Source organism: Elgaria multicarinata, chromosome 1 (assembly GCF_023053635.1).
Source record: "Elgaria multicarinata webbii isolate HBS135686 ecotype San Diego chromosome 1, rElgMul1.1.pri, whole genome shotgun sequence".
Lineage (NCBI taxonomy): Eukaryota > Metazoa > Chordata > Lepidosauria > Squamata > Anguidae > Elgaria > Elgaria multicarinata.
Window position 1 is genome coordinate 151,225,259 of NC_086171.1, and position 26,464 is coordinate 151,251,722.

The 26,464-nt window shown below is 39.9% G+C and overlaps 1 protein-coding gene across 1 annotated transcript; it reads left to right on the forward strand.

Moving 5' to 3' along the window:
* Positions 1 to 1,586: 1,586 nt before the first annotated feature.
* Positions 1,587 to 25,918, forward strand: STIL (STIL centriolar assembly protein). Its single transcript, XM_063139152.1, has 17 exons — positions 1,587 to 1,652; positions 2,677 to 2,742; positions 4,873 to 4,977; positions 6,503 to 6,618; positions 7,489 to 7,676; positions 8,096 to 8,343; positions 9,959 to 10,042; positions 10,422 to 10,508; positions 12,512 to 12,659; positions 13,788 to 13,897; positions 14,301 to 14,412; positions 15,084 to 16,163; positions 16,709 to 16,871; positions 17,602 to 17,827; positions 20,714 to 20,906; positions 21,717 to 21,964; positions 24,676 to 25,918. The coding sequence occupies exons 2-17, from the start codon at positions 2,708 to 2,710 to the stop codon at positions 25,487 to 25,489; spliced, it is 3,957 nt and encodes a 1,318-aa protein (XP_062995222.1). The 5' UTR covers positions 1,587 to 1,652; positions 2,677 to 2,707; the 3' UTR covers positions 25,490 to 25,918.
* The last annotated feature ends 546 nt before the right edge of the window (positions 25,919 to 26,464 follow it).

The window sequence follows — 26,464 nt, forward strand, 5'->3', positions numbered from 1 at the left end:
CCACAATTGGCTGATGTAGCTATAAAGAAAATATCAATCTGCTTCCAATTGAGGGTAACTGTCATTGTTTTGGATATACTTACTCGGAAGTGTCTCCTTGAGTTTAATACCCCTTATTTCTGAGCAAACATACATAGGACTAGAAATTTGAATAAAAGTTAGTAATAGAGTTAGTAACATGTTTACACAACTATGTTCAGCGCTACAGCCTCGGACCATCGCTAGGCGACTAAGTATTTGCTCTAACCATGGTAACAAAATGAACCACGCCTGTTCCGGACTTTTTTTCCAGTTTGCTGAGCTCTGCGCTTGCGTAATACTTGTCTTTCATTGCGACCGTTGAAAACAAAGCCGTGTTTTTAAATATCCCTCCCACAACCGGTCCGCGCGCGCGCAGGGGGCTTTCGTTTCGCAGGGGGCTATGTGATTGGTTATAGAGAACCGTTGGGTGGGTGCGGCGGTATTGATTGACGTGACGTAAACGATTAAAGGCAGGCGGTGGGCGGGGAGATTTGCTTGCTCAGAATTTTGATTGGCTGGATAGACCTGACGACCGAGCGGCTGTTTATTGGCTGATCGTGCCGCCATTGGAGCCGCCACAGCAGGGAGGGAATGGGAATTCAGTTATTCTGTTTGTAGTCTGTCAGGCTCTCGAGGCCAGGGAGAGCCTCCGCGTCGTATGGAAAAGGGACTCTGAAAAGGAGCGGTGAGGTAAATGACAAGCTCCTGCCTCTGACTTGCAGTTTCTCTCCTTTTCTGTCATGACTTGTTCGGTGTTTCTAGACGCTTTGCCTCTCACATAAAGCTTTAAACTGAAGAGTTGAGGTTCTCCGCTCTTTCTGCCAGGCCTCATGTGTTGCATTGACTACTGCGTGCCAGGCGGATATTCAACGGGTGACGTTTCCCCTCGTCACGCCTTCTGTCGCCCCCATGGGGTAGTAGCGGCTAGAATGCTGAGTCTGGGTTTGAGCAAACCAGGTTCAAATCCGTATTCTGCTGTGGAGTTCCATAGCCAGCCCTCCTCGCTAAGGGAAGCTGCCCTATGTCCAGGTGAAACCTTAGATAAATGAAAGTTAAGTCAGTGAGTTTCTGTTAACCGATGGAAACTCTTGTACCACGGTCTTGAGGCTGGAAAGGTTCTCAACCAGCTCTTGGTGACCACTCTTGAATAAACTCAAAAAAGAGCAGTATTACTCTTTTACTCACTGAGTTAGGGGCAACTTAAAATAAAATTGTTTTTGAGGGTGAGAATCTACCTCGTTTTGGCCTACAACTCCCATTAGTCCTAGCCAGCATACCCAATTGTGAGGGCTGATGGGAGCTCTAGCGCAAGACATCTGGAGTGTCACAAGTTTGTCTACCCTTTGTCAGTTATGGCTAACTAGCATTTGCCCCCCACCCCACCCCATTTGAACTGAAAGATGTGGCTGGGGTAATCTACTGGGAAGGAAATCTGAGAGCAGAGGTGGCTTTTCTCCCTATTGTAGCATGAGAAAAGAAATGAGAAAAAGAATTTATTTATTTATTTATTGCATTTCTACACCACCCAATAGCTGAAGCTCTCTGCAGAATGATGATCTGGTCAGAGGTGGCATCTCAGTGGGCCTGTTCAGACGACACACTAAGCCATGGTTAGGCTTTTGCAGGAAATGGTTAGTGAGCATGTTTAAACCGTGGTTATGTAGCCGCCATGGTTAGGAATGGTACACATGACACATGAAGTCATGGCTGACCTAACAGGCTAAGCCATAGTGTTTAGCTCAAAATGCTTAACCACCATGGCTTAGCGAGTCAGTATCTTGTAGCACATGGAGCACCACTTCTCACGCAGTAGACATTCTCTGCACATTGAGGATAACTGAGAGTTTTCTTGGGTGTCCTCTCATGGTGGAGTGCTTGGAGGTAAGCCTGAAGGAAATAGCAGTAAAAGCTTCTGACACTTGGACTTTCTTCCAGCTGGCTGGTACCTCTCTTGAGACGAATGCAGGTCAAAGGAAAAATGATGGTGCTTTAAAAAACAAAACACACCCAATCTTATCCAGAGCCATGAGATTCTTGAGGTGCAGAATCTAGCACATCAAGTGGGTGGAGTGCAGACCACTAACACTTGAGTTGTGTGGAATTACTGACTTTTGAATGCAGAAATGTTTCTACTCTAAAAATAGGTTCTTGGTAGTTGTCATTTCACAAATTAAAAGGTCTGCCTTTTACATGAGTGCCAATCTGGATATCATTCACCCTTGGATTGATCTACTTCAACACTGATGTGAAAACAAAATGCAGTTCAGAGTATCTGGGAGAATGAATAATTTAATTCTGGGGGAAGATGTAACTGTTTAATTATGTTTTTCAAAGCTCTATTGAAATCAGAGTCTGCCACAAAATAGTGGTAGCCTTGGCAAATGATTTTCATGACTTTCGGGGATGAGCATCAGCGTTACGTTAAACTAAAACTTGTGAGCCCCAGTGCAGTGCTTGGTTCACCTGAAAGCATGTGCTTAAGTGTTGCTGAGAGGCGATAAACACCTAAACTCGTAATTTAAAAGATTCAGGGTTGCATCCTCAAAACATATACTGGATTATCTCCCTCTGAGTGCTCAAATATCAGATATGGCTGCTTTAGGTGTTTCAATTTTGTTTAATTAATGCTATTTCTGTTCTTAAATTTTCCGACAGGGTGAAGTATTCAGTTTTTACTTTCAGCTCCATGGAACTCATTTCCTCTGTATCTCAGAACCAAAGGTATCATAGAAATTTTGTTCAGTTTCAGTATATGATTTACAGCCCAGTCATCTGCAATGTTCAGAGTGCCTGTACGCATTGAAATAAGGTGGCTTTGACACATCTAAGGCCACAGCTAGACCTAAGGTTTATCCTGGGATCATCCAGGGTTCGCCCCTGCCTGAGCACTGGATCCCCTGTGTGTCACCTAGATGAACAGGTTTGACCCCTGGACGATCCAGGGATAAACCTTAGGTCTAGCTACGGCCTTAGTCTATATTGGGATTGGGCTGCAAGTCACACATCACCAGCTTTGCTTTCTTTTAAACATATATTTGTGTTTATTTGCAGAGGTTGGTTGAATCATTATCAGGCAAACAGAACTGAGTGTATGCCCTGAAGATCTCAAGTTTATATTTCATTTCTAAACTTTGATTTGTGGATTAATAGCCACATAGACAGTTCAAACTTGCAAAATTTCTTGTTGATGATGACAAGTTTAGTCCTAAATATATCACTGAAACATTGGGCTGATTTTAACAGTGTACTTTCACACTGTTGGGGTCCCACTGAAACTAATTTGGGGAGTATGTAGGAACAAGCAGGAGGGGAGGAAAAAGGAAACTCCTGGTGTATGAGCGGAAGTCTAGTTGCCTAATTTTGGATGTAGCCCATGATTCCATTGATTACAGTAGAAATTGCTTTTGTATAAGTGTGAAACTGGTCAGTGAAGATAAAATATCTGAATGAAAATTTGTGCGCATGTTCAGGGCACAATTGTACATTTTAAGTTCAAAATGTAGCATGATTTCATACCCATTTTAAGAGGCCTGGATTAGATGTAAAATGCAGTGCAATTTAATATCTCCTTTGAATATGTTCATAATGCAACTTGGTGTGTTTGTTCACTGTAATACTCTGAAATTCCAAAGCTCATCTCCACACCCACACTCCCTCTTCTCAAGGGAGTTGAGAAGAAGGTTGATGTGGAATTAAGCAAGATGCATTATCAGTGCAACATGAGAAACTTCCTCGTTCTCCAACTCCAGAAAGGGGAGCATGTGGCTTTTATATCACTTGAGCATGCACAGAAGACTTTGGAGGAGGAAGAGAATCTGTGGTGATCACAAATTATGGCTGGCTATTTTATTCCACATTGTTATGGGATCCCTCCTAAACATAATGATGTGGCATTCATTTTTGGAGGATGTAAAGAAAGTGTCTGTATCTAGTGAAATGAGAGAAATGAACATATTGGCTCAGTTCAGACAATATGTTTCTCAATGGTGATTTAGAACTCCATGGTGGAGTTTTTACATCACTGTTGAGAAACATGTTGTCTGGTGGGAAAACTCCACGCAACAGGGGAGTTTTTTTGGAAAACACTCCACACAGAATATCCCTGTGCAGAGGAGAGCTCCTGCATAACTGTTGTGTGGTGGGCTCCATGGAGTTTTCTGTTGCGTTGAGTTGACTTTGCCCACTGGCTACAGAGTTCTCTGGCAAGAGTGACAAAAGGAGGGAATGCAGCTCTAGGAGAGCTGCCAGGATTGAGTTTTTTGCAGCAATGGCTGATGGGATACCATCGGGAGGACCGGTGGAGGAGAGAGGGTGGAGGAATTGTCAATCAAACATTGTGATGGATTTTACTCAACTCCACAGTAGCCCACAGTCACACAATGGTGGACTTAGAACATGTTGTGTGGAGAGTACCACCTAAAAACCTCAATCGTTGAGTGGAGTTTTCACACTGCGTTGACTAACATGTCTGAACTGAGCCATTGTCTGCCTTTTACATAGCAAACGATACCATTTCAGCCCTACCATTTTGAGAGAATTTAGTACAAACAAATATCTAACCTAGTATTCTCAACTAGGTGCCCCCCAGTTTATTGAACTTCAGACATGATGGAAGTTTTAGCCTCATCTATCTGGGGGCACCAGTTTGGGGAAGGCTGTGGTAGCCTGTAACTCAAGGGTGGACAGCTTCGGACCCTCCAAATGCTTTGGCCTGGAAATCCTATTGTATAGCCAATGGTGGAGGATGGATGGAGTTGTTGGCTAAAACATCTGGAAGGCCATAAATTGTTCACACTTGCTCTAACTGTAATTAAATTGAAAGTGGTGAATTTGCAATTGTCTATCTTTCAGAGGTGTTTTGGGGAAGATGGTGCCCTTCAGCTTTCCGCCGTCGAAATTTGCACTTTGGAATCCAGCTCCTGCTGGAGAAAGCACTGTCTCCCACCTATGTTATAGGTATGATGTCCTCTTTTAGGTTAAAAAAAGTGCTATATTAGTTTTTGTCAGTTCCTTCGCCCCACCAAAATATTTCTACTCATCTGTGAGTTATTGATTTAACAATTAAATCATACAATATCCAAATAACACATTCAGCAATTTTTATTGTTATTATTTATTGTTGTTATTTATTTATATAGCACCATCTATGTACATGGTGCTGTACAGCGTAAAACAGTAAATAGCAAGACCCTGCCGCATAGGCTTACATTCTATTAAAATCATAGTAGAGCGATAAGGAGGGGAAGAGAACTCCGAAGCTATAAAATAAAAATTCATTTAAGGTAGATTGGAACATCCAGGTCTTTAAGACTTGTTTAAAAACAGTTGGGGTGTGGGGGAGCATGCGTGCATCCTGTAATTGTGGATAAAGGTCTTGCCTCGTGAGCAGCTAATCGGTCTTACTTGAAGGCCAGTGAGAAGATCCTCTTCCAGGGTTGCTGTCTACCTCTCTGTTCCCCAGTGTAAATCATCCACTTGGGTGACCAAGGGTGTTCTTGTCCAAACCAAGGCTGGAAATCAGATTGGAATGGATTCATAGAACCATGGAATAGTAGAGTTGGAAGGGGCCTATAAAGCCATTGAGTCCAACCCCTGCTTAATGCAGGAATCCACATTAAACCATATCGGACAGATGGCTGTCCAGCTGCATCTTGAATGCCTCTACTGTGAGAGAGCTCACTACCTCCCTAGGTAATTGGTTCCATTGTTGTACTGCTCTAACAGTCAAGAAGTTCTTCCTGATGTCCAACCAGAATCTGGTTTCCTGCAACCTGAGCCCATTATTCCATGTCCTGTACTCTGGGATGATCGAGAAGAGATGCTGGCCCTCCTCTGTTTGACAACCTTTCAGGTTCTTGAAGAGTGCTATCATGTCTCTCCTCAATCTTCTCTTTTTCAGGCTAAGCATGCCCAGTTCTTTCAGTCTCTCCTCACAGGTCTTTGTTTCCAGACCCCTGATTATCCTCGTTGCTCCAGTTTGTCTGCATCTTTCTTGAAGTGAGGTGCTCAGAACTGGATGCAGTACTCAAGATGAGGCCTAATTTGGAAGTTATACTTCTATTAATGCAGCCCAAAATAGCATTTACTTCTTTTTTTGCAGCCGTATCACAATGTTGGCTCATATTCAGCTTGTGATCTACAACAGTTCCAAGATCTTTCTCGATTGTAGTTTTACTGAGCCAAGTATCCCCTGTCTTGATATAGATTCCTGTCTGTATCATCCAAGACCATCTAGAACTGAAAAGCCACCACCTTTTGAAGTATTACTCTGTTGTTCATATAACAGAACAATTTCAGATGTAAACAACTTTCAAGTTTCTTCCTCAATTTTCTCTCTCATTGCTTTCCTTCTTTGTGACATGGATCTACGGTTTTCTGTCATGTGGTTTTTCTTGGAGATAGTTGGAAGCCCTAATCTAATTATGTTTAGGTTTGGAATGGTAAATTCAGGTATTGACACTTTAATTATGTGTCTTTTCAGGAACCCGAAGTTAATCCTGGTTGAGAAGACATTGCGACTTGCCCATCGTCACGCTAAGCAAAGTCAAAGAAAACTCTTCGCCTGTTTTCTAGTTGGAACTCTTGCCATTGATGAAGGTAATTGTATTGTCAGAGAAATCACTTTCCAACCTAGTTTTGATAGACTAAGTAAGGCTATGTAACATACAAGGAAATTGACAAGAGAAGACTGAGTATAGGCTAATTTGCACACAATTGCAAAGGCCCAGGGGAGAAATAATAGAAAGAGAAAGGAGGGACTCAGCTGTGCAATTCAGAAGTGCTGAAAATGGGAGGAAAGGTTGAATGAGTTAAGTGCACCAAAATTGTGTGTTTGTGGGGGATGGTATCTCCCCGTCTCACTTTTAAGTGTTGAACTGACACTTTTTAGTGTCCTCCACTTTTAAAACACTTCTCTGAGTCTCCAGCTGGTCCAGAAATGGGAATTATTAACTCCCCACCCTTTCACGGCTCCTTTTCAAAGGAGTTACTGCAGGTGCCAGATATCCCTACCATGTCCTCCCCAACCCTTAAATTTGAGCAAATTTCCCCTTGATTTACTTTCCAGCTGGTAAATTTGCACAAATAGTTCCAACAGTTAAAATAAATATCTCTTAGAAGTTGGTACAACAGGACAGAGCAAATGGGGCATCTTCACCAGCAGTGCTTACACATCCTCCAAATAAGGCCCTATTAACTCAGGGTTGTTTGTTTGTTTGTTTGTTTGTTTGTTTAAAAAAAGCCATGGCAAACGTGATTGTCTATCAAGCTTATTGTGGGTTGTTCAGCAAACAAACAACCTACCGTGGCTTAATGGCTTAGTGTAATGTGCAAATGCACCCATAGTCTTGGGCTAACAATCTGACAAATTATTGCTTTGTTTTAACTTTGTCTGGGTAAAATATTGGAGTTAGTGAATACAGAGTCTGCATAGAATTATTTTTAATTGCTCTAACTTTTTTGTCACAGCTGGTGAAGGTGTGTTGCTAACAATAGACCGTTTTGATCCTGGTCGTGAAGTAACTGGTGGCTTGGGGAAAATACCCACAGCACCTCTTCCTGGAGATTTTTTGATTCCATGTACAATTAGTGCCTCAGGTTTTTCAGCAGGTGATGTCATAGTGCACAATTCTGAAGATTTCAACTTGGCCTTTCAGGTAAGAATATTCTTTTTTCTACAATAATTCTGTATTGAAGATACATTGTTTCTTCTAGGTGCTATTTACAGTAATAGTTGTGCATTTGCGCATTAAGAAACAATATCTGTGCCGAGCTTTCATTTTCAGTACGCACTTAGAAATGATTTTTCCTAAAACTTCCTTCATTTTCCAGCATCATTTTCTTCCCTCGCCCCCAATCTCTTTTCTACCTGCTGTTTTTTGTTCCACTCTTTCTTGTGGAAGGCATAAAATATATGTCCTATCCCAGCTGCTGCCTTTGGTGGGGTTCTTCTACTTGCTGGAAGAACAGAAGCATGGCCTAGAAAGAATGCTATCACAGATGCCTCTTCTATCCTTAACAAACGCTGCTGCTGTCTATGTCTGAAACTAATCAGAATACTTTTTTCCTCCTATAGATACTTCAACAGAATCTGAACAACCAAGATTCTTTGGAGCCTTCAAATTTGCTGACCTTAAGAGTTCACATCTCTTCAACAGAGAATATAGACAACCTAAACTTTGACTTTCACTGGGCTGCTGTTACAGTAGCCAACGCTTTAAAATATACTCCTGTGAAGTCTGTTCCAATCATTCCTACAGCCCTTGCTAGAAATCTAAGCAGCCACATAAGTATTTCCCAAGTGCAGAGGACCTGCAAATGTGGGTAAGTTAAAGTTCACAGCCATTCATATTTGGAAAGTTAGATTGTTAAATAAGTAGGCTTGGTTAATTGGTCTGGGAGTCAAATACATCAAAACAACAAAGAGACTTGCAGCACCTTAAAGACTAACAAATTTATTCTGGTGTAAGTTTTTGTGGACTAGGAAAGTAGCTTTCAGCTTCTTAAAATCATCCAGTATGAGATTAATATTTCTTACATTTCTGCACAATTGACTAGTGAATTGTCATGGCTATTTTCATAGCTTCAACTTAGCAGTTTTTATACATTATGTTGCCTGTCTCTTAGGATTGTTTTTACTGTGGCAACTATAGATCACTTTAAAGTGTTGGCCTTTCAGGAATAACTCTTCCTCTTCCCTAGTGGAAGCATTGCCAACGGTTTTCATATAGTGGCAACTTGAGGCTGCAATGAGCAAAAGCTGCCTGCCAGTGTGAGATGCCCGCATCCTTTGGAAAGTTTCATACCAGTGATCGAGAGAGAGAGAGAGGCCTTAGCATTTGAAATGAAATGTACAAAAACTAAAAGCAAGATTGTACTTGACCAAGATTACCCAAGTTGCATTCTAAAAAGTTATATTAAATATAAATTCCAAAATTAATACAAGTCTTTACACATAAAATAAAAATAAGTAAATAAAACAAATAAACCTCTGTTCAGTCAAAGGAACTCTGAGAAATTAGAACTCTGATAAAATGGTAGATCTTATTTTGATAGCACCTGCTAAAAAAATTGCAGTTTTTGCTGCCACATGCTTATTTTGGTCTGCAGGAAGAAAAGGCACAGAAGCAATAACTGACCACCCTGGAATAGATAACAGTAGTATAGTGATCACCTATTTCCCCAAGTCTCTGTAAAAAGTAGAAAATAATAATATGTGAGCTACTGTTTCGATACTGCCATCTCCACATGGGAACCTGTGATGTATATTGTTGGAGGTGGCTGATATGATGGGGGCAATCTACTGATTAAGCAGCATTTACCTGTTAGTCACCACCACAAAGAAGCATTTCAAACAGCTGTAATGTATGAATTGGCCTGCGCTTAAAACTGTTTAGTCTTACTGGCTTTGGAAAGAAAGGTAGCTTACATGCAGGCCAGTTGAATCACTTTGATGTGTAAATCAAAGGCTGCATTTGCATTTCCAATAAGGTATTAGAAATTGGTTTTTCTATGATACATGTGACAAGAATGTTCCACAAAGACTTTGCATCACATTATAAGTGATGTCCAGTGTTCTAAGTTCACATATTTCATTCTGTGTGTGTGTGTACACGTGTGTGCCGCACACTATATTGGAAGTAGATAAGAACATAAGAGCCATGCTGGATCAGACCAATGGTCCATCTAGTCCAGCACTCCGTTCACACAGTGGCCAACAGCCATCGGCCAGGGATGAACAAGCAGGACATGGTGCAGCAGCACATTCCCATTTCCCAAATCTGTTGTGCCGGTAACTTGTGTGATTCAGGTTAATGAAAAGAGTCTACTTCATATTAATTTTGGAGTATTTAAGTTAGGTTTTTGTTGGTTTAAAAACCAAACATACTGGGCATTACAAGCAACTTGTCTTTAGAAAAAAATACTTTCTCTCTTGCAGATATCTTACAATGGATCAGACCAGGAAATTACTTCTAGTTCTAGAATCTGACCCCAAAGCATATACTTTGCCACTGATTGGCATGTAAGTATTTTGATGTGTGATTTTCCCCCTGATATTGCTTCTTGGTTTGAGCTTGGCACTCAGCATTATAAGCAAAGACCAGATGTTAACATTAATGTATTTGCAGTACATTTATTTATTTATTATTTATTTATTACAGTTATATACCGCCCCATAGCCGAAGCTCTCTGGGCGGTTTACAAAAGTTAAAAATAGTGAACATTAAAAAGTATACAAAATTTAAAACCATCAAAAACATAAAAACAACAGTATAAAAACAACCTGTTCAGATTAACTGAAAAAATGTATTTCAGTAATGTCTGAGCTATGTGAAGATATACCTGCCGTGGCATCAATGCCTAGCCTGAGTTCTCAAAAATCTTATTATTTCTTCCTTTAGTTGGCTGAGTGGAATATCTCACATCTACAATCCATGGGTTTGGACTTACTGTCTACGCTACTTATTTAGCTCATCAATTCAAGAGAGGTGATTATAATTAAAATGAACTTTTCTCAGACCGTGAGTGTGGTAGGAAACAAAGCCTCCCTCTTACTGTTCAATTATCAGCATTTTTATTTACTGGGATATTTATCCTGCCTTTTTATCCACCTGCTAAGCAGAATGTCTGCTGGAAAAACCAAGTCTTCAAACAATGCTAAACTGTCATCTAACATGAAGCAAAGCTGATCTCCTGGGGCAGGGAGTTCCACATTTGTCTTTGGTACAGGAAAAAGCTCAGTTGTTTCATGTGGTAGGAAACAACATATCCTGAAGCAAGCTGTTTAAGGGTTCAAAAGTGATCTCTAGCACATTGAACAGAGCCTAGAGATGGATCAGAAGCCGTTGTAGCTGCTACAGAAAGGGGGTTACATACTCTCCAAGACTGAGTAGTCAATGGGTTGGACTACTTGGATTGGCTCATCAAAGAAATATTGACCACCTTGCACCAAGCCATGCCACCTGGGTTAGGACAACGCAACAAACCAAATCTTGGTGGTGATTATGGAAATTACACTTGGTATGTGTCACGATTTAAATAAGCCACCATTGCTTTTTTTAATTAACTCATGTTTTGCCAGGGTTGTGTGCCACTGCTGTTTTGAATATTCAACCTTCAATTGGAGGTTGACTTGTAATGTGCAAATCTGGACTCTTGGTAGTTTAACTTTGGCTTATTCATGGGTTAAACTACAAAGAGTTGTTAGGTTAACTTTGGGTTGTTTAACGCATGATTAACCCATAGTGTCTGGTTCACACATCACAGAGCAACCTTCAGTATTAAAAATGGTGGTGGCATGTGCTACGGCAAATGATGGATTAATCATCTTACAATTTGTTGCCATTCCAAGCAAGTAGGGCCACAGTTATGATGATTAGTAGCCACTGATAGCTTTATCTTCCAGGAATTTATCTAATCTCTTTTTAAAGCCTTCCATATTGGTGACTATCACTACAACTTGTAGCAACTTCCATAGTTTAACTATATACTATGTGAAGAAGTATTTCCTTTTATCTGTCTTTAAACTTTTACTATTCAGCTTTGTGGAATCGTCCCATATTCTAGTATATCTACGTTCTCTGCACCATGCATAATTTTGTACAGCTCTCTCCTTACTTGTCTTTTTTTAAGTTAAGCAGCCCCAAACGTTGTGACCTTTTCTCCAGTAGAGTTGCTCTAGCCCCATTATTATTAATGTTATTTACATTTACCCTATTTCTTCAATTCTAAGAAACACTTTTCCCCCCATATAAACATCTCTAAAAATGGGGTGCGTCTTAGAATCACGGGTGTGTCTTAGGTTTTTTTTTTCTGTTGGTGGTACTGAAATTAGTGTGCTTCTTACAATCGAAGAAATATGGTATATCCCACCTCTTTTTCTCTTCCAAGGAACCCAAGGCGGCTTACATAATCCTCTCCATTTTATCCTCACAACCTTCTGAGGTAGATTAGGCTGAGAGTCAGTGACTGGCCCAAAGTCACCCTGTGAGCTTCATGGTTGATTGGGGATTAGAACCTGGATCTCCTGAGTCCTAGTCCAGCACTCTAACCACTACACCACACTTTATAGTTCTGGTTGGCCTTTTACAGCTCTATAATATCCATTTCATGTTTAGTTACCAGGTATGTACATAGTATTCCAAGTGTGGTCACACCATAAGTTTGTATAAGGGTGTTATGATATTGGCAGTTTTGTTTTCTGTTCCTTTTCTGATTATGTCCAACCTGGAACTTGCCTTTTTCACAGCAGCCACATGCTGGGTTTTTCACACTTGAGATTTTCATTTAGCTTTTCACAACAACCCCAAGATCATCCTTGGCCAGTTACTGTCAGCTCCTATCCCATCAGCATAGGATTATTATTATTTTGTCCCTACACTTGCTTATATTGAACTGTATTTTCCGTTTTAAAAACCATCACCTTTCTTGATCAATATGTCACAGCGCCAGGTGAATCTCTTTTGTAATTTGCTTATGTTCTTCTATTTAGGGTACTTTCAGAATCAGGCAGTTTTCTTATAGTCCTTTATTCTCTGAAGCATAAAGATCCAGAGTTTTATGAATGCCTCCCCTGTGGTGGACATATTGAACTAGGTTTCCAGCTACTTACAAGCAAAGAAACATTACATGTGTTCAAAGTAAGTTTTTGATTTCTTGACTTTAACATGTTGGATATATGGTTGTAATGTAGCAGTGATCAGTTGTTTCATGTCAGAAGAAAATATTTAAGGGATTAGGATGCATAAATATACAGCATTGTGAAATGGTCCTGTATGTAGCTCTGTACATGTAATCAGTGAATTTTGAATTGATGCTTCTTCCAAAGCTAGCAATTCTTTTTTTAAAATCATAAGTGTTGCTTCACAGGCCAGTGTGCTATAGTAGTTAGAGTGCTGGATAAAACTAGTGAGATCGGAGTTCAAATCCTCTACTCAGCCTTGCAGCTCTTGAGTGTCCTTAGATGAGTTACTCTTTCTAGCCTAATCTACCTGACAGGATAGTTGTGAGGATAAAAGGATTGGGGAAACCTTGCAAGCTACTCTTGAGTTTCAGAGAAGGGAGGGGTAGGTAGACCAAAAATGTAGTAATTGCAAAGTTTAATTTCTTTTAAAGTTTGACCTAGCATCTTTATGTATAATCATTACACCACAGGGCAGCTACGTATTGTAATTAGCTTGATTGTTCGTGCTGAGCCAAACAGAAAATTGGGTTTGTGGAATGCTTGCTGTTGGTGAAAGGGGGAAATCAAGGTCCTTTGCATTTAACTGCTGTAAGAATGACTGATCCATGGCTACTTAACTAGGATAATAATGGTACAAAAGTTTTCAGAGTCCATCTAATAATTATAAGGCCATTTGAAAACAGCCTCATAGGACGTAGAAGCAAACAGAAATAAGAAACAAACAAGTACTCGAGCAGACATCTCTCCATGCTCATTCAGAGCTGTTAATGTGACAAGCCTCTCTTATCGGGCATATTCACAGTGGAAATCATGCTGTAACTTTCTGATTTCCATGTATGCCTGATATGTGGCACTATTGCTGGAGACTTGCAACAGCCAATGATTCCCCAGCTCTTACCTCTGCTAAGTACCTGCTCACTTGATAGTTGTAGTAGTCATGAGCCTTCTACAAAGGAAAAGACTCCCAAGATGTAAGAAGACCGCACAACCATTTGAGTTCCAATCAGGTGTTAGAGGTGAGAGAGGGAGGCAGTTGTGTGATTGTTGAACATGAAGATTATTATCTCCGTCTACTTTATTTCAGAATGTGGAGCCTGCAGATAAATACCCTATTCAATTTGAGCTGAATTCGGAAAGTAAAAATTCAGAAATGGAGTTCTTCAGCAAAATTTCTAAAAAGGTTTCCTTTAGCAGGTGAGGCACTTTTCAAATGCTTATGCATACAATCTGTCCTATGTCTGCCAATATGCAGTTCTACACTCTCCACAGAAAATGTTCTCCCCACACAAGAAGTATATATTTTCAGCAGGAATAGTTAATAGTTACCATGCCAGATAGAAGTATTTTTACCTACCTTTTAGTGGTGTGCTCAGTGTGTTTCATGTAGGTATGTAAAACCTAGCAGGAAGTCAGCCAACATAACATAAAACATCGAGACACTCTTAAAACTAGATGCATTGTACAATGAAATACTATTCATAGAAATTGGACTTCTATGTAGATCTTGGGGTTATTTGCAACATGTCTACCTGTGTTTCAAAGCTTTTTGTGGTGAATTATATTTTACAAGCAATACAAATCTTGAAACTTTTTTTAGCCCATCTCAGGGTTCTTCTCCCAGTAAATTGTCTGTCAGTGATCATGACTCTGGTGTGGAAGAGGATGCATCCCCACGACCATTTCCACGTCCTCACCCAGTGAGTCAACAGGTAACTTCTAGACCTCTCTTCAAGCATTCTGATAAAATGCAATTAAGCTTTGCTCTGCTTTTAAGTAACTGGTAGGGCCCAGGTTCAGGATCAATATCAGGCTAGTGTTATGTCATAGTCTTGCCACTAGGCTGTACTGCAATGCTGTTAACCCTTTATTGCTACAAATACCTTTCAAAAGCTTTTTAGGGAACTGTATTCTGTGTGAAGATGGCAGAACAGTTACATCAGCTAAAATTTATCCCAATTATTTGACTTAATTTAGTAGGGATTGGGATGGTGTTGATCAGTTTTGTCTTCCGCTTTCCTACTTCCTATGCTAAAAAGAGAAGAAACAACAACTTTCTGGATGAAGACAACAACTGTGCTGGTTGTGTTTTGCAGCGAGACAAACTGCAGTATATTCAGTAGCACAGCACAAGGATCCCTTATTCTTCGAGAGGGTATCTTGTTCAAGGCTCCTACTAGATAATACTTCTTTAAGAGTGGGTTATGGCTTATACATTGTCTTGTGATTACTGTTTTCACTGATTTGTATTTGTAATGTAGGGAAAGGTGTTACATATCAGTTGCTAAGGTGTGAAGGAAGGATCTTTAGATTAAATTGTTAACATAAATGCATATATATACAATTAAAACATGTTTTAAACTTAATTTGTCCTGTTTTCCAGATGACTGGGATCCAGCCTTCAGTTCCTGAATTGTCAATTGTATTTGATGGTGTATCTGCAGAATCTCTACCAACATCCAAAAAAGTTATGGTCATGAATACAAAAAAACGGCCTTCATTTGGACATCAGCCTGCTAATATTACAGGCCCCATAGGGCATCCACCCTGCCAACTTCAGGGTTCTGAAAGTGGAAGGCAAATTTTTGGTTCATGTGCCAGAGAACCTTCTCCAAGGCAATTACCAAGCCAATTAAAGCAGAGAATTCCAGTTTTAAAAACTTGCAAAGGAATGCAATCTCCCCTGCAACAACAGCCTGGTGGAGTTGGGTCTCAAGGAAAAAAGAGCTTTGGATCTACTTCCTCCTCTCCTTCAACACCTCTTAGTGGACCCTCACCCAACACTTCATCGTATCAACTTGGAACACCTTGCGAAAGACACTTGGCAAGTGATGATGCCATACAAGGAAAAGGAAAGTTTCCTACAGGTGCACCCTCAGCATCTAATACTAAGCCGGCTCCTGCAGTTTCCCAGCATCTCTGGCATAGCTATGTATTGTCACCTCCACACAAAAGACCAGTGGACCTTCGGATACCGGTTCAAGGTCAACCTTGCTGTCCTCCCTGTGTCTGCAACTGTCAGCTACATGGTCATATGCAGTACAGTCCAACAAATTTTTGGCAAGGGATGTGTAAAATGGGTGCTTGTCACACACCTGAAATCCAGTCAAGCAGTATCCAGGAGAGTACACAATTAATGTTTCATCAAAACACAGAATGTATAAATGCTGGCTGCAATCCAGTATGTGCCACAAGTAGCCCTATAAACCTAGGCAATCAAGGAATAATGGGAAATTCTCCCCCAAGTGATAAGTCGTCTCCCGTTAGTGATAACATGCCAGCTACAGTAAGGAATTCTTCCCCTGCTGACCCTAGCAGTGCACAACCTAATTCAGTATATTCAACTTGTATACACACTTCTGCACCAAAAATAGGATCAGATAATGGAATTATGGAATTATCTTCTGATGTTTACAGAATTCTTAATGAACAAGACCGGCAGATCAAGCTGCTACAAGCTCAGGTTTGTAGGTTACTTCTATGATCTCTTAGTATGTTCAGAGTTTATTTAAGTTCATTACTGGAACATAATATCCCCACTTATGATTTGCATGATATTATCACACAAGAACGTTGTCCTGGTGTACTCTTCTGCTTATGTTTGGTCTCCTCTTAGGCAAGTAGTGGATCAGTAGTCCCATACTTAGCAAATGTCTCACAGCAATTCTGAAATCGTAGCTATTTACTAACACTGGCAAGTTTACCAGCCAATTTAATGAGTCATTAACTTGTTTGGAGTTAAGACCAGAGCACAGTAGGGGCCAACTAGATGTTAATTAATGAGTTGTACAATTTTAGTAGCAATATCTGTGAGCTGTTCTACAATTCCCTGTATTACATTCTCACTTGAAGGTAGCTTAAAAATGCTGCATTGCATTGTTTTGAGGAAAGAATAGTCCTATATGCATAAGAGACAAATTGTTGACAAATGATACTTACTGCACTAATTGCTTTCCCCACTTTTGTTATCTTGGCAGTACAATTAACACTGATCTTACATGCTTACAGATCCAGCGGCTTTTAGAGGCGCAAAATCTTCAGCCCTGTTCCACTAAGACTATATCAAACAGTAGTATACAGTCTGAGAAGCAAGTGGAATTTGTTGCCATGGAAACCCAATCTTCCCCTGGGTTACACATGAAGAAAAGTGTCAGCATTGCAGTGAGCACAGGTAACTGTTTATTGTACATCATGAAGTGACAGTAATGCAAGACACAGGAGCCATTTTGGCTCAAGTTGTTCATAGCCTGCTGTTCTGTCTCCCATTTGTCCCAGCAGAACACTGTACTACCATACTTGAGTCTCGTGCCCAGAGTGAACTGTATCAAGGCAGATTTTCATGCTGTACAACCAGAGTCTTTGAGGATTAAATTTTAATTGCTTAAATTATTTTAAACTTTGTAGAAGACCTATTGTGTTTGCTCAGGCAAGTACAAAAATAAATTAAAATGTTAACATTGGTTTCTTCTTGAAGCCACAGTATCAGAACTTCTCACCTTAGTGCTGTGGTTCTTTTTTATGAGAGAGAGTTCTCTAATAGGATTGCAAAAACCTCAAACCACATAGCAGTATATAGTGGCATCAACCGTTTTTCTGCTTTTATGACTCCTACTAGTGCCTGAAGTTTGTGTTACAAAAATAACAAATATGTACAAGATGGACAAGGATGCTAGGAGACTGCCCACGAGCCATGTTCATATTGTCACTTTTCAGCTGCTTAACAAATACATTGCACGCACAGTAACAATTGGCTGGTAGTTACAGAGTCTGCACCATTGATTGGCTGTAATGCATGGAGATGGTGGACAGCTGTGTCAGGAAGGGCCCACGCATATACAGGGTTCACTGCCACCAATCTAACCAAGTTCAACCAACACTTTCTTCCTGTTTGACTTGCTTAGGTGCTAGCTTGTTTTGGAATACCCCTTTGGAAAAGAGCAAAAATTCTGTGAAACAAGATGATGTTGAAATTTCCAGTGAAGAAATTTCTGATATTTCTATGAACACCGGAAAGAACAGGAGTCAAACAAGCATTGCCTCTTCATTAAAAGCTGTTGATATCCCCAGCTTTGTAGAAAGTCTTCATGTTGTTGAAGAAGGACCTGGTCAACCCTCTGCTGAATTCTGGTAAAACTTTTTTTAAAAAAAACCTCTTTGTATACCCTTTCTGTCATGTGGAGTCTATTTAGTTTTTCAAGATTTAAGCTAGTATTTGATTTTATTGGTAGTATACAGTTTCACATTAGTTTTCCTCAGTTCTTACCCTGTGCCATCAATAATAAAATATATTTGTACTAGGAGAAGTTGATCGCAGTTGGCAACTTGGCTAGATTGCGCTGAATTATTCTGTATTAGACATTTACGTGCTGGCTGAGTACAGTGACCTCTTATGCATGATTGTTTTGTTGTAGACATGGATTTGTATTCTCAGCTTGAATAAGCTTTTTTGTGTGTATTAATTTTAGTCACCTATTGGGGAACTAAAATTTTAATTTGAAGACTGGATGGGGCTTGATTTTGAAAATTTATTTTCACTTTTCTTGAAAAGGTGAAAGGGAGTCTAGATCATTGTTTCCCTCATGATGGCTGCTTCATACAAACTGCATAGCAATAAAAATTGTTTGGAAAGCTGGTTCTCTAGCATCTAATCACACAGTAAAAGTTTGACCACAGCTTTATAATCAATCAAATATGTGTATACTTGAGGAAATAAGATTTCCCTCATGTAACCAGTTCCTTTGGCAGTTGTCTATTATAGTAGCTTGTTACATGGTAAAGGAAATATTGACTATGGAAGTGACTGAAATGGCTGACCAACACATTTTAACCAACACAATATTGAAATGACTGACCAACACATTTTAAGTGTTAGCTGTGGTGCAACCAACTCTGTGAACCTTACATTTGCTCATTCGTCATAGCAGTCTTCACTTCCCACAGGTGTCACTGGATTGCTTATCCTGTGAATTGTAAAAATGATCAGGCCTCATTGCACCAGCGTGAGGTGCAACTTCACTAGTATCTTGGATCTTAAGCTATAGAAATACTTTTTGAGCATGCGTATGTTACTGTTATAAACGAGCAATCTCTTGAGAATTTCTGAGTTCCAGCAGTCAAGGTGACTTTTGAAATATTTAGCTTACATAATTTTGCTGAGGATGATGAAAAATCACCACTCTACAGCAACTGATAACCTGTATTGACAGTCTGGTACAGTACATTATCTAGATCTTATCTCCTTCAATGTAGACGATTGATCGCTTTGAGCTCGAGTACTTTCTTTATTACAATGGGATCGCTTTATGACCTAGATGACACTTTGGAATTCATTATCCATGGCTCTAGCCTCAGCTATTAAACCATACATTTTTGTGATTGTTTCTAATTATGTATTAAGTTTCATTTAATTAAGGAATGGTCTTCAAAATTGAATTATTGCATAGTAAATGTACAGTTGTTGCCAGTTTTATTGCATGGGTCCACATGTCCAGTGTGCTTATTTTTCCTGTACTTAACAGCAATATAGTTGTTGTTTTCTCCAGCTAATGAAGTCATTGCAACTTATTGTATAGAATGTGCTTGAATAATCACCATAGGTTCCTTTTGTATATTGCCAATGGCTTACTGATGATGACCATTCCATTTTCTAACCTTAATACCAGCATCAATCTGTGAAGAGGGAATTTGCAGGGTAGGCAAAACTGGGAGTCAGAAAGTATATTGTTGGGAAGGTAGTCTTCAGACACTGATGTGTTTTGCATGTGAAGACTAACCCTGGGTAGCTATGAACAAACAAGAGCAAATGAGCATGCTCACTTCTGCCCACCTGCTTCTGCTGAGCTAAAAACCCAGGGATGCTCCACCCTGTGTAGTTGTTTGTGATATAAGCACCTGGAATTGGGCATTGCTGAGGTAGAAACAATTCACAATTCTGGGTTTGAATTATACAGATAACAGCCCAGGAATGTAGCATCCCTGGGCTGTTTAGCTCAGTGGGGGCAGGTGGTTAGGACCCAGCATGTTTGCACACTCCCATTTCATTTACAACTATCCAAGGTTTAATGGATGTGGGTTACTGCAAAGTGCAAACCAGGCTGCTGCCATGCAACTTCAACTAGACTTGCTGCTAAAATGTAGCTGGCATAATGTTTGCCAGACTTTTCCTTGAGAAGACACTTCCTGTTCCCATTTTAGCAGTAGTCCATCTTGTGCATTAAGATATGTATCTAGTAAGTTGTGAACAGAAGCAAGTCTATCTCCTCAACCATTCTATATGAAGCACATAATCATACTGTATTTGAATCAGAGCTTCTAGGACTTTTAAGGCAAACTATTCAACTGTCTGTTTCTCCTGCATTGGTTACCTAAATAAGCTCTAGAAGTGTTCCAGAAGACTTTACACACTTAAGTATAATAGGTTGTATAGGTGAAACATTCAGGTTTACATAGAGCTTTTCTCTATACAGATAAATAGAAAATCTTGAAGCCAAGATTGGTTTTGATAATTAGCAAGTTTTCATATTGTTAACCAAGGTTTAAGATTAAATGCATACTTTGATCTATATATTAAAAATAGCAACATGTATTGCACTGCAGAGGCTGTTGATTTTAATTAAGAATGCTTCCTTGACTGTAAACATGAAAGCAATACTTATGACACTTGTATTGAGTAAAAACAAAAGCTTGAACAACATTTTCCTAGCCTATAAATCAGGAGTAGGGAAGTTTTGGTCTGTAACTCCCACTATCCCTCACCATTGCCTATATTCATTAGGGATGATGGGAATTGTAGGCCAAGACATAGGGGGGCACAAGTTTCCCACCCCTGCTATAAAGCATAAACATCTCGCTCCCTGGGAATTGAATGGTATATCCTAAAGAACTAGGAGAAACAAGTGACCTAACTTACAATGTAGCATTCCCTCTTCTGCCCCACAGACAAATGTCTGTGATAATTGATAATTTAATATACTCATTTGAATTGTGTAGTGACACACTGTTATTTATTTCTAGCAACGAGCCAACTGTCTCAGAGATGGCCCAGACCTCAACGCTAAGTGAAAGTGTTAGCATGTGCTTACAGACCAGGCCATCTGAGGGAATTGGCAATCATTTGTTAGCAATTAACGAACAAAATGTTGAGCATGCCATTACTTCCCTGCCAAATGTGCCACCAGATGATCAGAAATTTTACAAGGATATATTGGTAAGTTTTCATAGATGGTTTTTCAGTTTAACACTATTATTTAACTCAAATCTACTAACAGCCTTGGTGGAGAAATCATTTTATTACTAATGCAGTGGCTCGTTCAGTGACAAAATGTGTATTATCCAACTACTTCTTTAGTCTCTATTTTTCCTTTAAAATCCTGAAGAAGAGGCATTTCTGACTTCCAGGGGAAAAAATTGGGTGTGTGAAAAAAATTTTTTGATGCATTCTTTTAATTAAAGTAGTATGTGGCACAGTAAGTAACTTAAGATTGCATTGATTATCTAAAATGAAATTAGGTTATTAAATTCAAGACTAGTTGTCTGGGGGTGTCATACCCACCCTACAACCCACAATGTGTAGTAAAGCTTGTAGGATGGGTACGAAGCCCCCATACACTGGGTTCGGACAGCACACCAACTTGTACTACAGCTCAGGGCATAATGCAAATGGTGGTCACACGGAGGTGAGGGAGAAGCCACAATGGCTTCTTCTCCCATTGTAATTGGCCTAATGCACCCTTTGATTAATAACAGAGAAACTGAAGAAGGTGGAAGCCGAAGCAGTTTTGTGAGACACTCACATCGTTCCTTCTCTCTCTATTGCATGTGTGATGTTTTCTATTCAGTGGTTACTTTAATATTAAATGTCAATATTACACTTAAGAGTACCTCTAAATATATAATTTGAGATTCTTTAGTATGTTGTCAGCATGTTGTGGTCCTTTATGTGTGTAGTATCATACAGCTTTCCTAAAATTGGCTTTTACTATATTTTGTTCTGTATTTTTTTCCTACATTCCTATAGGGTCAAGTAAACCACTTCTTGAAGGAATCTCCTGAAGTAAGCAGTTCCTCAGTAAAAGAGGACCTGCACAGCAATGAATGTACCACATCCTCAAAAACAAGCAAGACAAAAAGAGGCTCAGCACCTGATCCAGTCCTAAGAGATAAAGATAGTGTTCTGAATGCAACCTTGAAGCAGTTAAGAAACCTTGGAGTGAATTTTGACTCCTCTGACAAACTGAACAGTGCATTCAAAGTAGAAAATGCGAGGTAACTGGAAAGAAATGGATTTGCTCTGATAGTCTAAGTAAAAATAGGAAGAAAATGTTTTTGGACAGAGAATTGTATATAGCTGGATCCCTCCAAAGGAGCTAGAACACTGACATGTGGACTGTTACTGGTTCAGAGTTGTGTATATGTTTAGTTTTTTGATCATAAAGATATTCTTATCAGAGCTGAAGAAAGTTCCAAAAAGGGCATCTAAAATGGCTGATGGGGTTGGTATTGACACTTTTAGTTTAGGAGAAAAAAAGATTAATAGGGTGGGGTAGGGCAATTGAAGTATAAAATAAAATTGTGTTGAATACAGATCAGTCCTAAAATACTCACAAAGGCAATTTATGCTCCGCTGCACCTGTCTTGGTAATTCTCTTATCAAATGAACTGTTAAATAATGCAGGGGAAAAGGCTACCCCCATCCAATCCTCCACACTTGTACGTGGATAAATAAGACACTTAGTACAAGTGCATTCTGCATTTGATGGCCATAAACCTCTGAATTCGGAAGCTTACGGTCATCCCAAATTTATTTATTATTTATTAATCACATTTCTATACTGCCCAATAGCCGGAGCTCTCTGGGCGGTTCACAAAAATTAAAAACATTCAAAGTATAAAACAACACTATAAAACTATAATATAAAATACAATATAAAAGCTCAACCAGATAAAAACAGCAGCAATTCAAAATTACTAATTTAAAACACCACGTTATAATTTATTTATAGACTGTTAAAATGCTGGGAGAATAAAAAGGTCTTCAAATGGATGGCACCCTTAGGTTGGTAGGTGAAACTGAGGTGCAGACCACTTCCAAGTAGCCCACAGTTCTCCGAGGGGTGCATCAATGTTGCCTGAATAGTGGGACACATTTGGTTATAGCTCCTGTATCTGTAGGTCAGAACTTGAGACTTCCAGAGACTTATTTGACAACCTTAAATCTTAAATGCTTAGCTTAGCTCCTTTGGACAGGAGAGTGAAGTACAAAGTGAACTACCCAGAGAGCTCCGGCTATTGGGTGGTATAGAAATGTAATAAATTAAAATAGTAATAATAAATAATAAATAATAATAAATAAATATATAACACTACCCTTTCCTGGCTTTTGATGCTTCCTTCTGTGCAATATTATTCTTCACCTATAGTTGTCTGGATCCACAAGGGCAGCGGATGCGGATGCATCTGGCCCTCACAGGCCCAGGTGACACCACCCAGCACCAAGACAGGCCTGTGCACGACTGTTCTTGCGCCTTTGAGAGCAGTCAGGCACAGGGGGAAATACGCAATTTTGCGAAGGCTAGGAAAATTCCGTATTTCCTCCTCCGCTCTAATACCAGAGTGGAGGGAGAAAATGCATAATTCCCCTACCAGGGCGAAATTGTGTTTCTCTCTCCTCCCATCGTGCCAATGGGTTTTTTAAAGACCCTATTAACTGGGTCTTTAAGGCACCCATTGTTCGGGGGTGGGTGGGGAGTAATGCGATTTCCCCAAGGCTGTAGAAATCGTGTTTCTCCCCTCTGCCAATGGGCACCTTAAAGGCCCTCTTAAGCTTGCATTAAGAGGGCCTTTAAGGCCCCAATTGGTGCATGGAGGGGAGGCAAAGTATGCTTTCTGTGGTCTCTGGAAACTGTGATTCCCCTGGCCATGCTAATGTCATGCTGGGAGAATTGCATTTTCCGGAGGCCCGCACAGCCTCCCAAGCCCTCAGCAAGCCTGGCTCCTTGAAGCAGGGCTGGATGAGCAGGGCTCAGCAAACTCACAGGGCGCCCCCCCCCCCCAAGTTTTCTAAAGGCTGTTTGCAGATAAGTTTCATTGAAATCCCGGCATAACTCTCTTTCCCAAGAAGCTTCATCAGAAAGGTATGCTTCCAAGGAAAGTATACCATATATTCTCTTGCAAATCTGAATACGTTTGGAAAAAACCATATATTGCCCTTAAACCTTACTATGTTAGAGAAGAACAAGAGAGGAGTATATATTAATTCATTTCATTTCTATACTGCTCAATAGTAAAAGATTTCTGGATGGCTTACAAAGATTAAAACCCTAAAAATACAGTATAGTAATATAAAACAGTTAACAATCAATAAACATGTCAGGACCTGTTAAACCTTTCCATATGTTGTTAAATGCCTGAGTACAGAGGAAAGCCTTAAGCAGGCACCAATAACATGACAATGTTGGTACCAGGTGGACTTTACTGGGGAGAGCATTTCATAATCTGGGTTGAGAAGACCCTTGTTAACATCCTCTGAACTTCCCTCAAAGGAGGCACCTGAAGGAGGGCCTCAGATTAGGATCGTAGTGTACACATAAGCTCATACTTGAAGAAGCATGCCATCAGTTACAGCAGTCCAAAGCCATGTAAGGCTTTATACATCAAAACGAATATTCTGAATTGAGCTTAGAAATATGCAGGCAGCCAGTGCGAGCTGACAAGAACCAGAGAACTGGCAAATAGCACCACTATAATCTACCACTTCCTGGATAATCAATTAGTATGTGCATGCGGCAGTGTCAAAGTGCTACATTTTTTTCTGTGAAATCCTTATACAGATAAAATTAGGAGGTATTACATGGACATCAAAGCAGCTGGCAGCAGCTCATATTGATGTTTAATGATCTGACCATTACAGGTAAGTGGAATGAGTTGCAGCCTGTGTTTCCCTAAAGTTAAAATAACTTTCTCTCTCTCTCTTTTAGTATAATGGCTTGCATTAATCCTGAAGCAGTTGTCCCAGGGCTAAACTACATTTCTTTTGCTAATGTTGGAATGAGTGGATTAACTCCCAATGGAGTAGATCTGAGTATGGAGGCAAATGCTATCGCCCTGAAGTATCTAAGTGAAAGTCAACTGTCACAGCTTTCTCTGAGTCATTCAAGCCAAAAGAATTCCATGGCTTCATCTGTACAGACTCTCCTGCAAACCAATACAGACAAGACTTTGGTAGGCTTTGGCTTAATTTCCCCAAGCAATATGTCTTTTGCAACCAAGAAGTACATGAGGAGGTATGGGCTCTTACAAAACAGTGATGGTAGTGATGAAGAGGAGCAGCAGACTGATGACTACAAGAGAGGGGAGAATTTAGAACCTGTTCTACAGCTGGATTTAAGCCATGTTTTAGAGGGCTTTGCCTGCTGGAATGACCCTTCTGAAAGAGCTGGTGAAAGACAATTTCCATTTAATCCAGTACAATGTGAAACTGAACTACCTAATGGTAATTCTTCAAATTTAGAAGGCCCTGTATTAAGAAATGTTACAAATACAGTCCTTCCACTGAGAATCCTGCAGCAGTCAAGTGAAAATTCACATCCATTTTTAAAACCAAAAATGAGACTTCTACCTGGAAAAGTTGAGTTCACACACCATCCTGACAAAGAGAATCTGGATGTTCAGATTACGCCTGAAACGCTGCAAGCTCCCATGGTTGACCATTTAAACCAAGGAGACAACATGAATTCAGTGGGTACCTTTCTTGATGTACAGCAGCTCAGACAGTTACCAAAGTTACTCTAAACTGCATGTGTTTGGCAGCCAGCTTTTTGCAGGACTTCTCAGTGCCAGCTGAACCAGTTCTTGCACGGGTTCAATAGAATCAAAAGAAGCCACTGTCTTTAAAAGCTGTTTTGGCAATCAATGGGTGAGGGGTTCAATTTCATCTTTGCCAATCCAGTTGCCTAGTCTGAAGGCTTGGCTGTTGTATATGAGTATTTGCACCTTTGTGACACAATTTAAGTGTCTTTAATTCCAAAAGCTCAGTGAACATAATTTAGGCATAATGTACACTGCGTATGTTTTTTTAACAGTTAACTCTTGAATTTAATAAAGTGAATATGGAGGGTGGGGTCGGGCTAAATTTCATCAGTGCTAAAGCAGATGGTAACTTAAGATGAGGCTAGTTTTGTTACTCAGCCTATAGGATTATCCTTTTTTTTAGTCTTATCTGGGCATATACAGCCCTAATTCTCATGAATTTGAAGTAAAGCTTTGCCTGGTTATTTGTAACAAATGTGATTCTGAAGCAAAACAGGGTTAGCAAATGTCACCCCATCATGTGTTTCTGATTTCTATCAAAACCATAAGGAATAAGCATTCCATAAATTGCTGAACTGTTTAACACTTTGAGTGTCTAAATAAAATGTGCTACTAGTCTTGTAATATGCAAACTCATAAACTCAGGGTATATAACCTAAGTTAGTTTTTACTTTGTTTCTTCGTATAAAATCTGTAATGTTACCAAAATGGTTGTAATTCATCATCTTCCCTGAAGAGGGTTAATGCCTCTTTGGGTGCAATTCTATGCATGTTTTGGACAGGAAAAGCCCTACAGTTTCCAGCATTCCTCAGCCAGATTGGCTGGCTGGGACATCATAGGATTTGTAGAACTTTTTTCTGTCTAAACATGCGTAGGATTGCATCTTCAGGGAAGCAGTCCTAGACTTACTGGGAGGTCAGCTGAAGGACTGAGAAGTGGAAAATGCTGCTCTGCCA

What these genes read in the sequence shown, in the direction of transcription:
- STIL (XM_063139152.1), top strand. Translation starts at nt 2,708, where the DNA reads ATGGAACTCATTTCCTCTGTATCTCAGAACCAAAG. An exon ending in GTCTCCCACCTATGTTATAG is followed by an intron (nt 4,978 to 6,502) that starts GTATGATGTCCT and finishes GTGTCTTTTCAG; the next exon opens with GAACCCGAAGTTAATCCTGG. An exon ending in AACTCTTGCCATTGATGAAG is followed by an intron (nt 6,619 to 7,488) that starts GTAATTGTATTG and finishes TTTTTGTCACAG; the next exon opens with CTGGTGAAGGTGTGTTGCTA.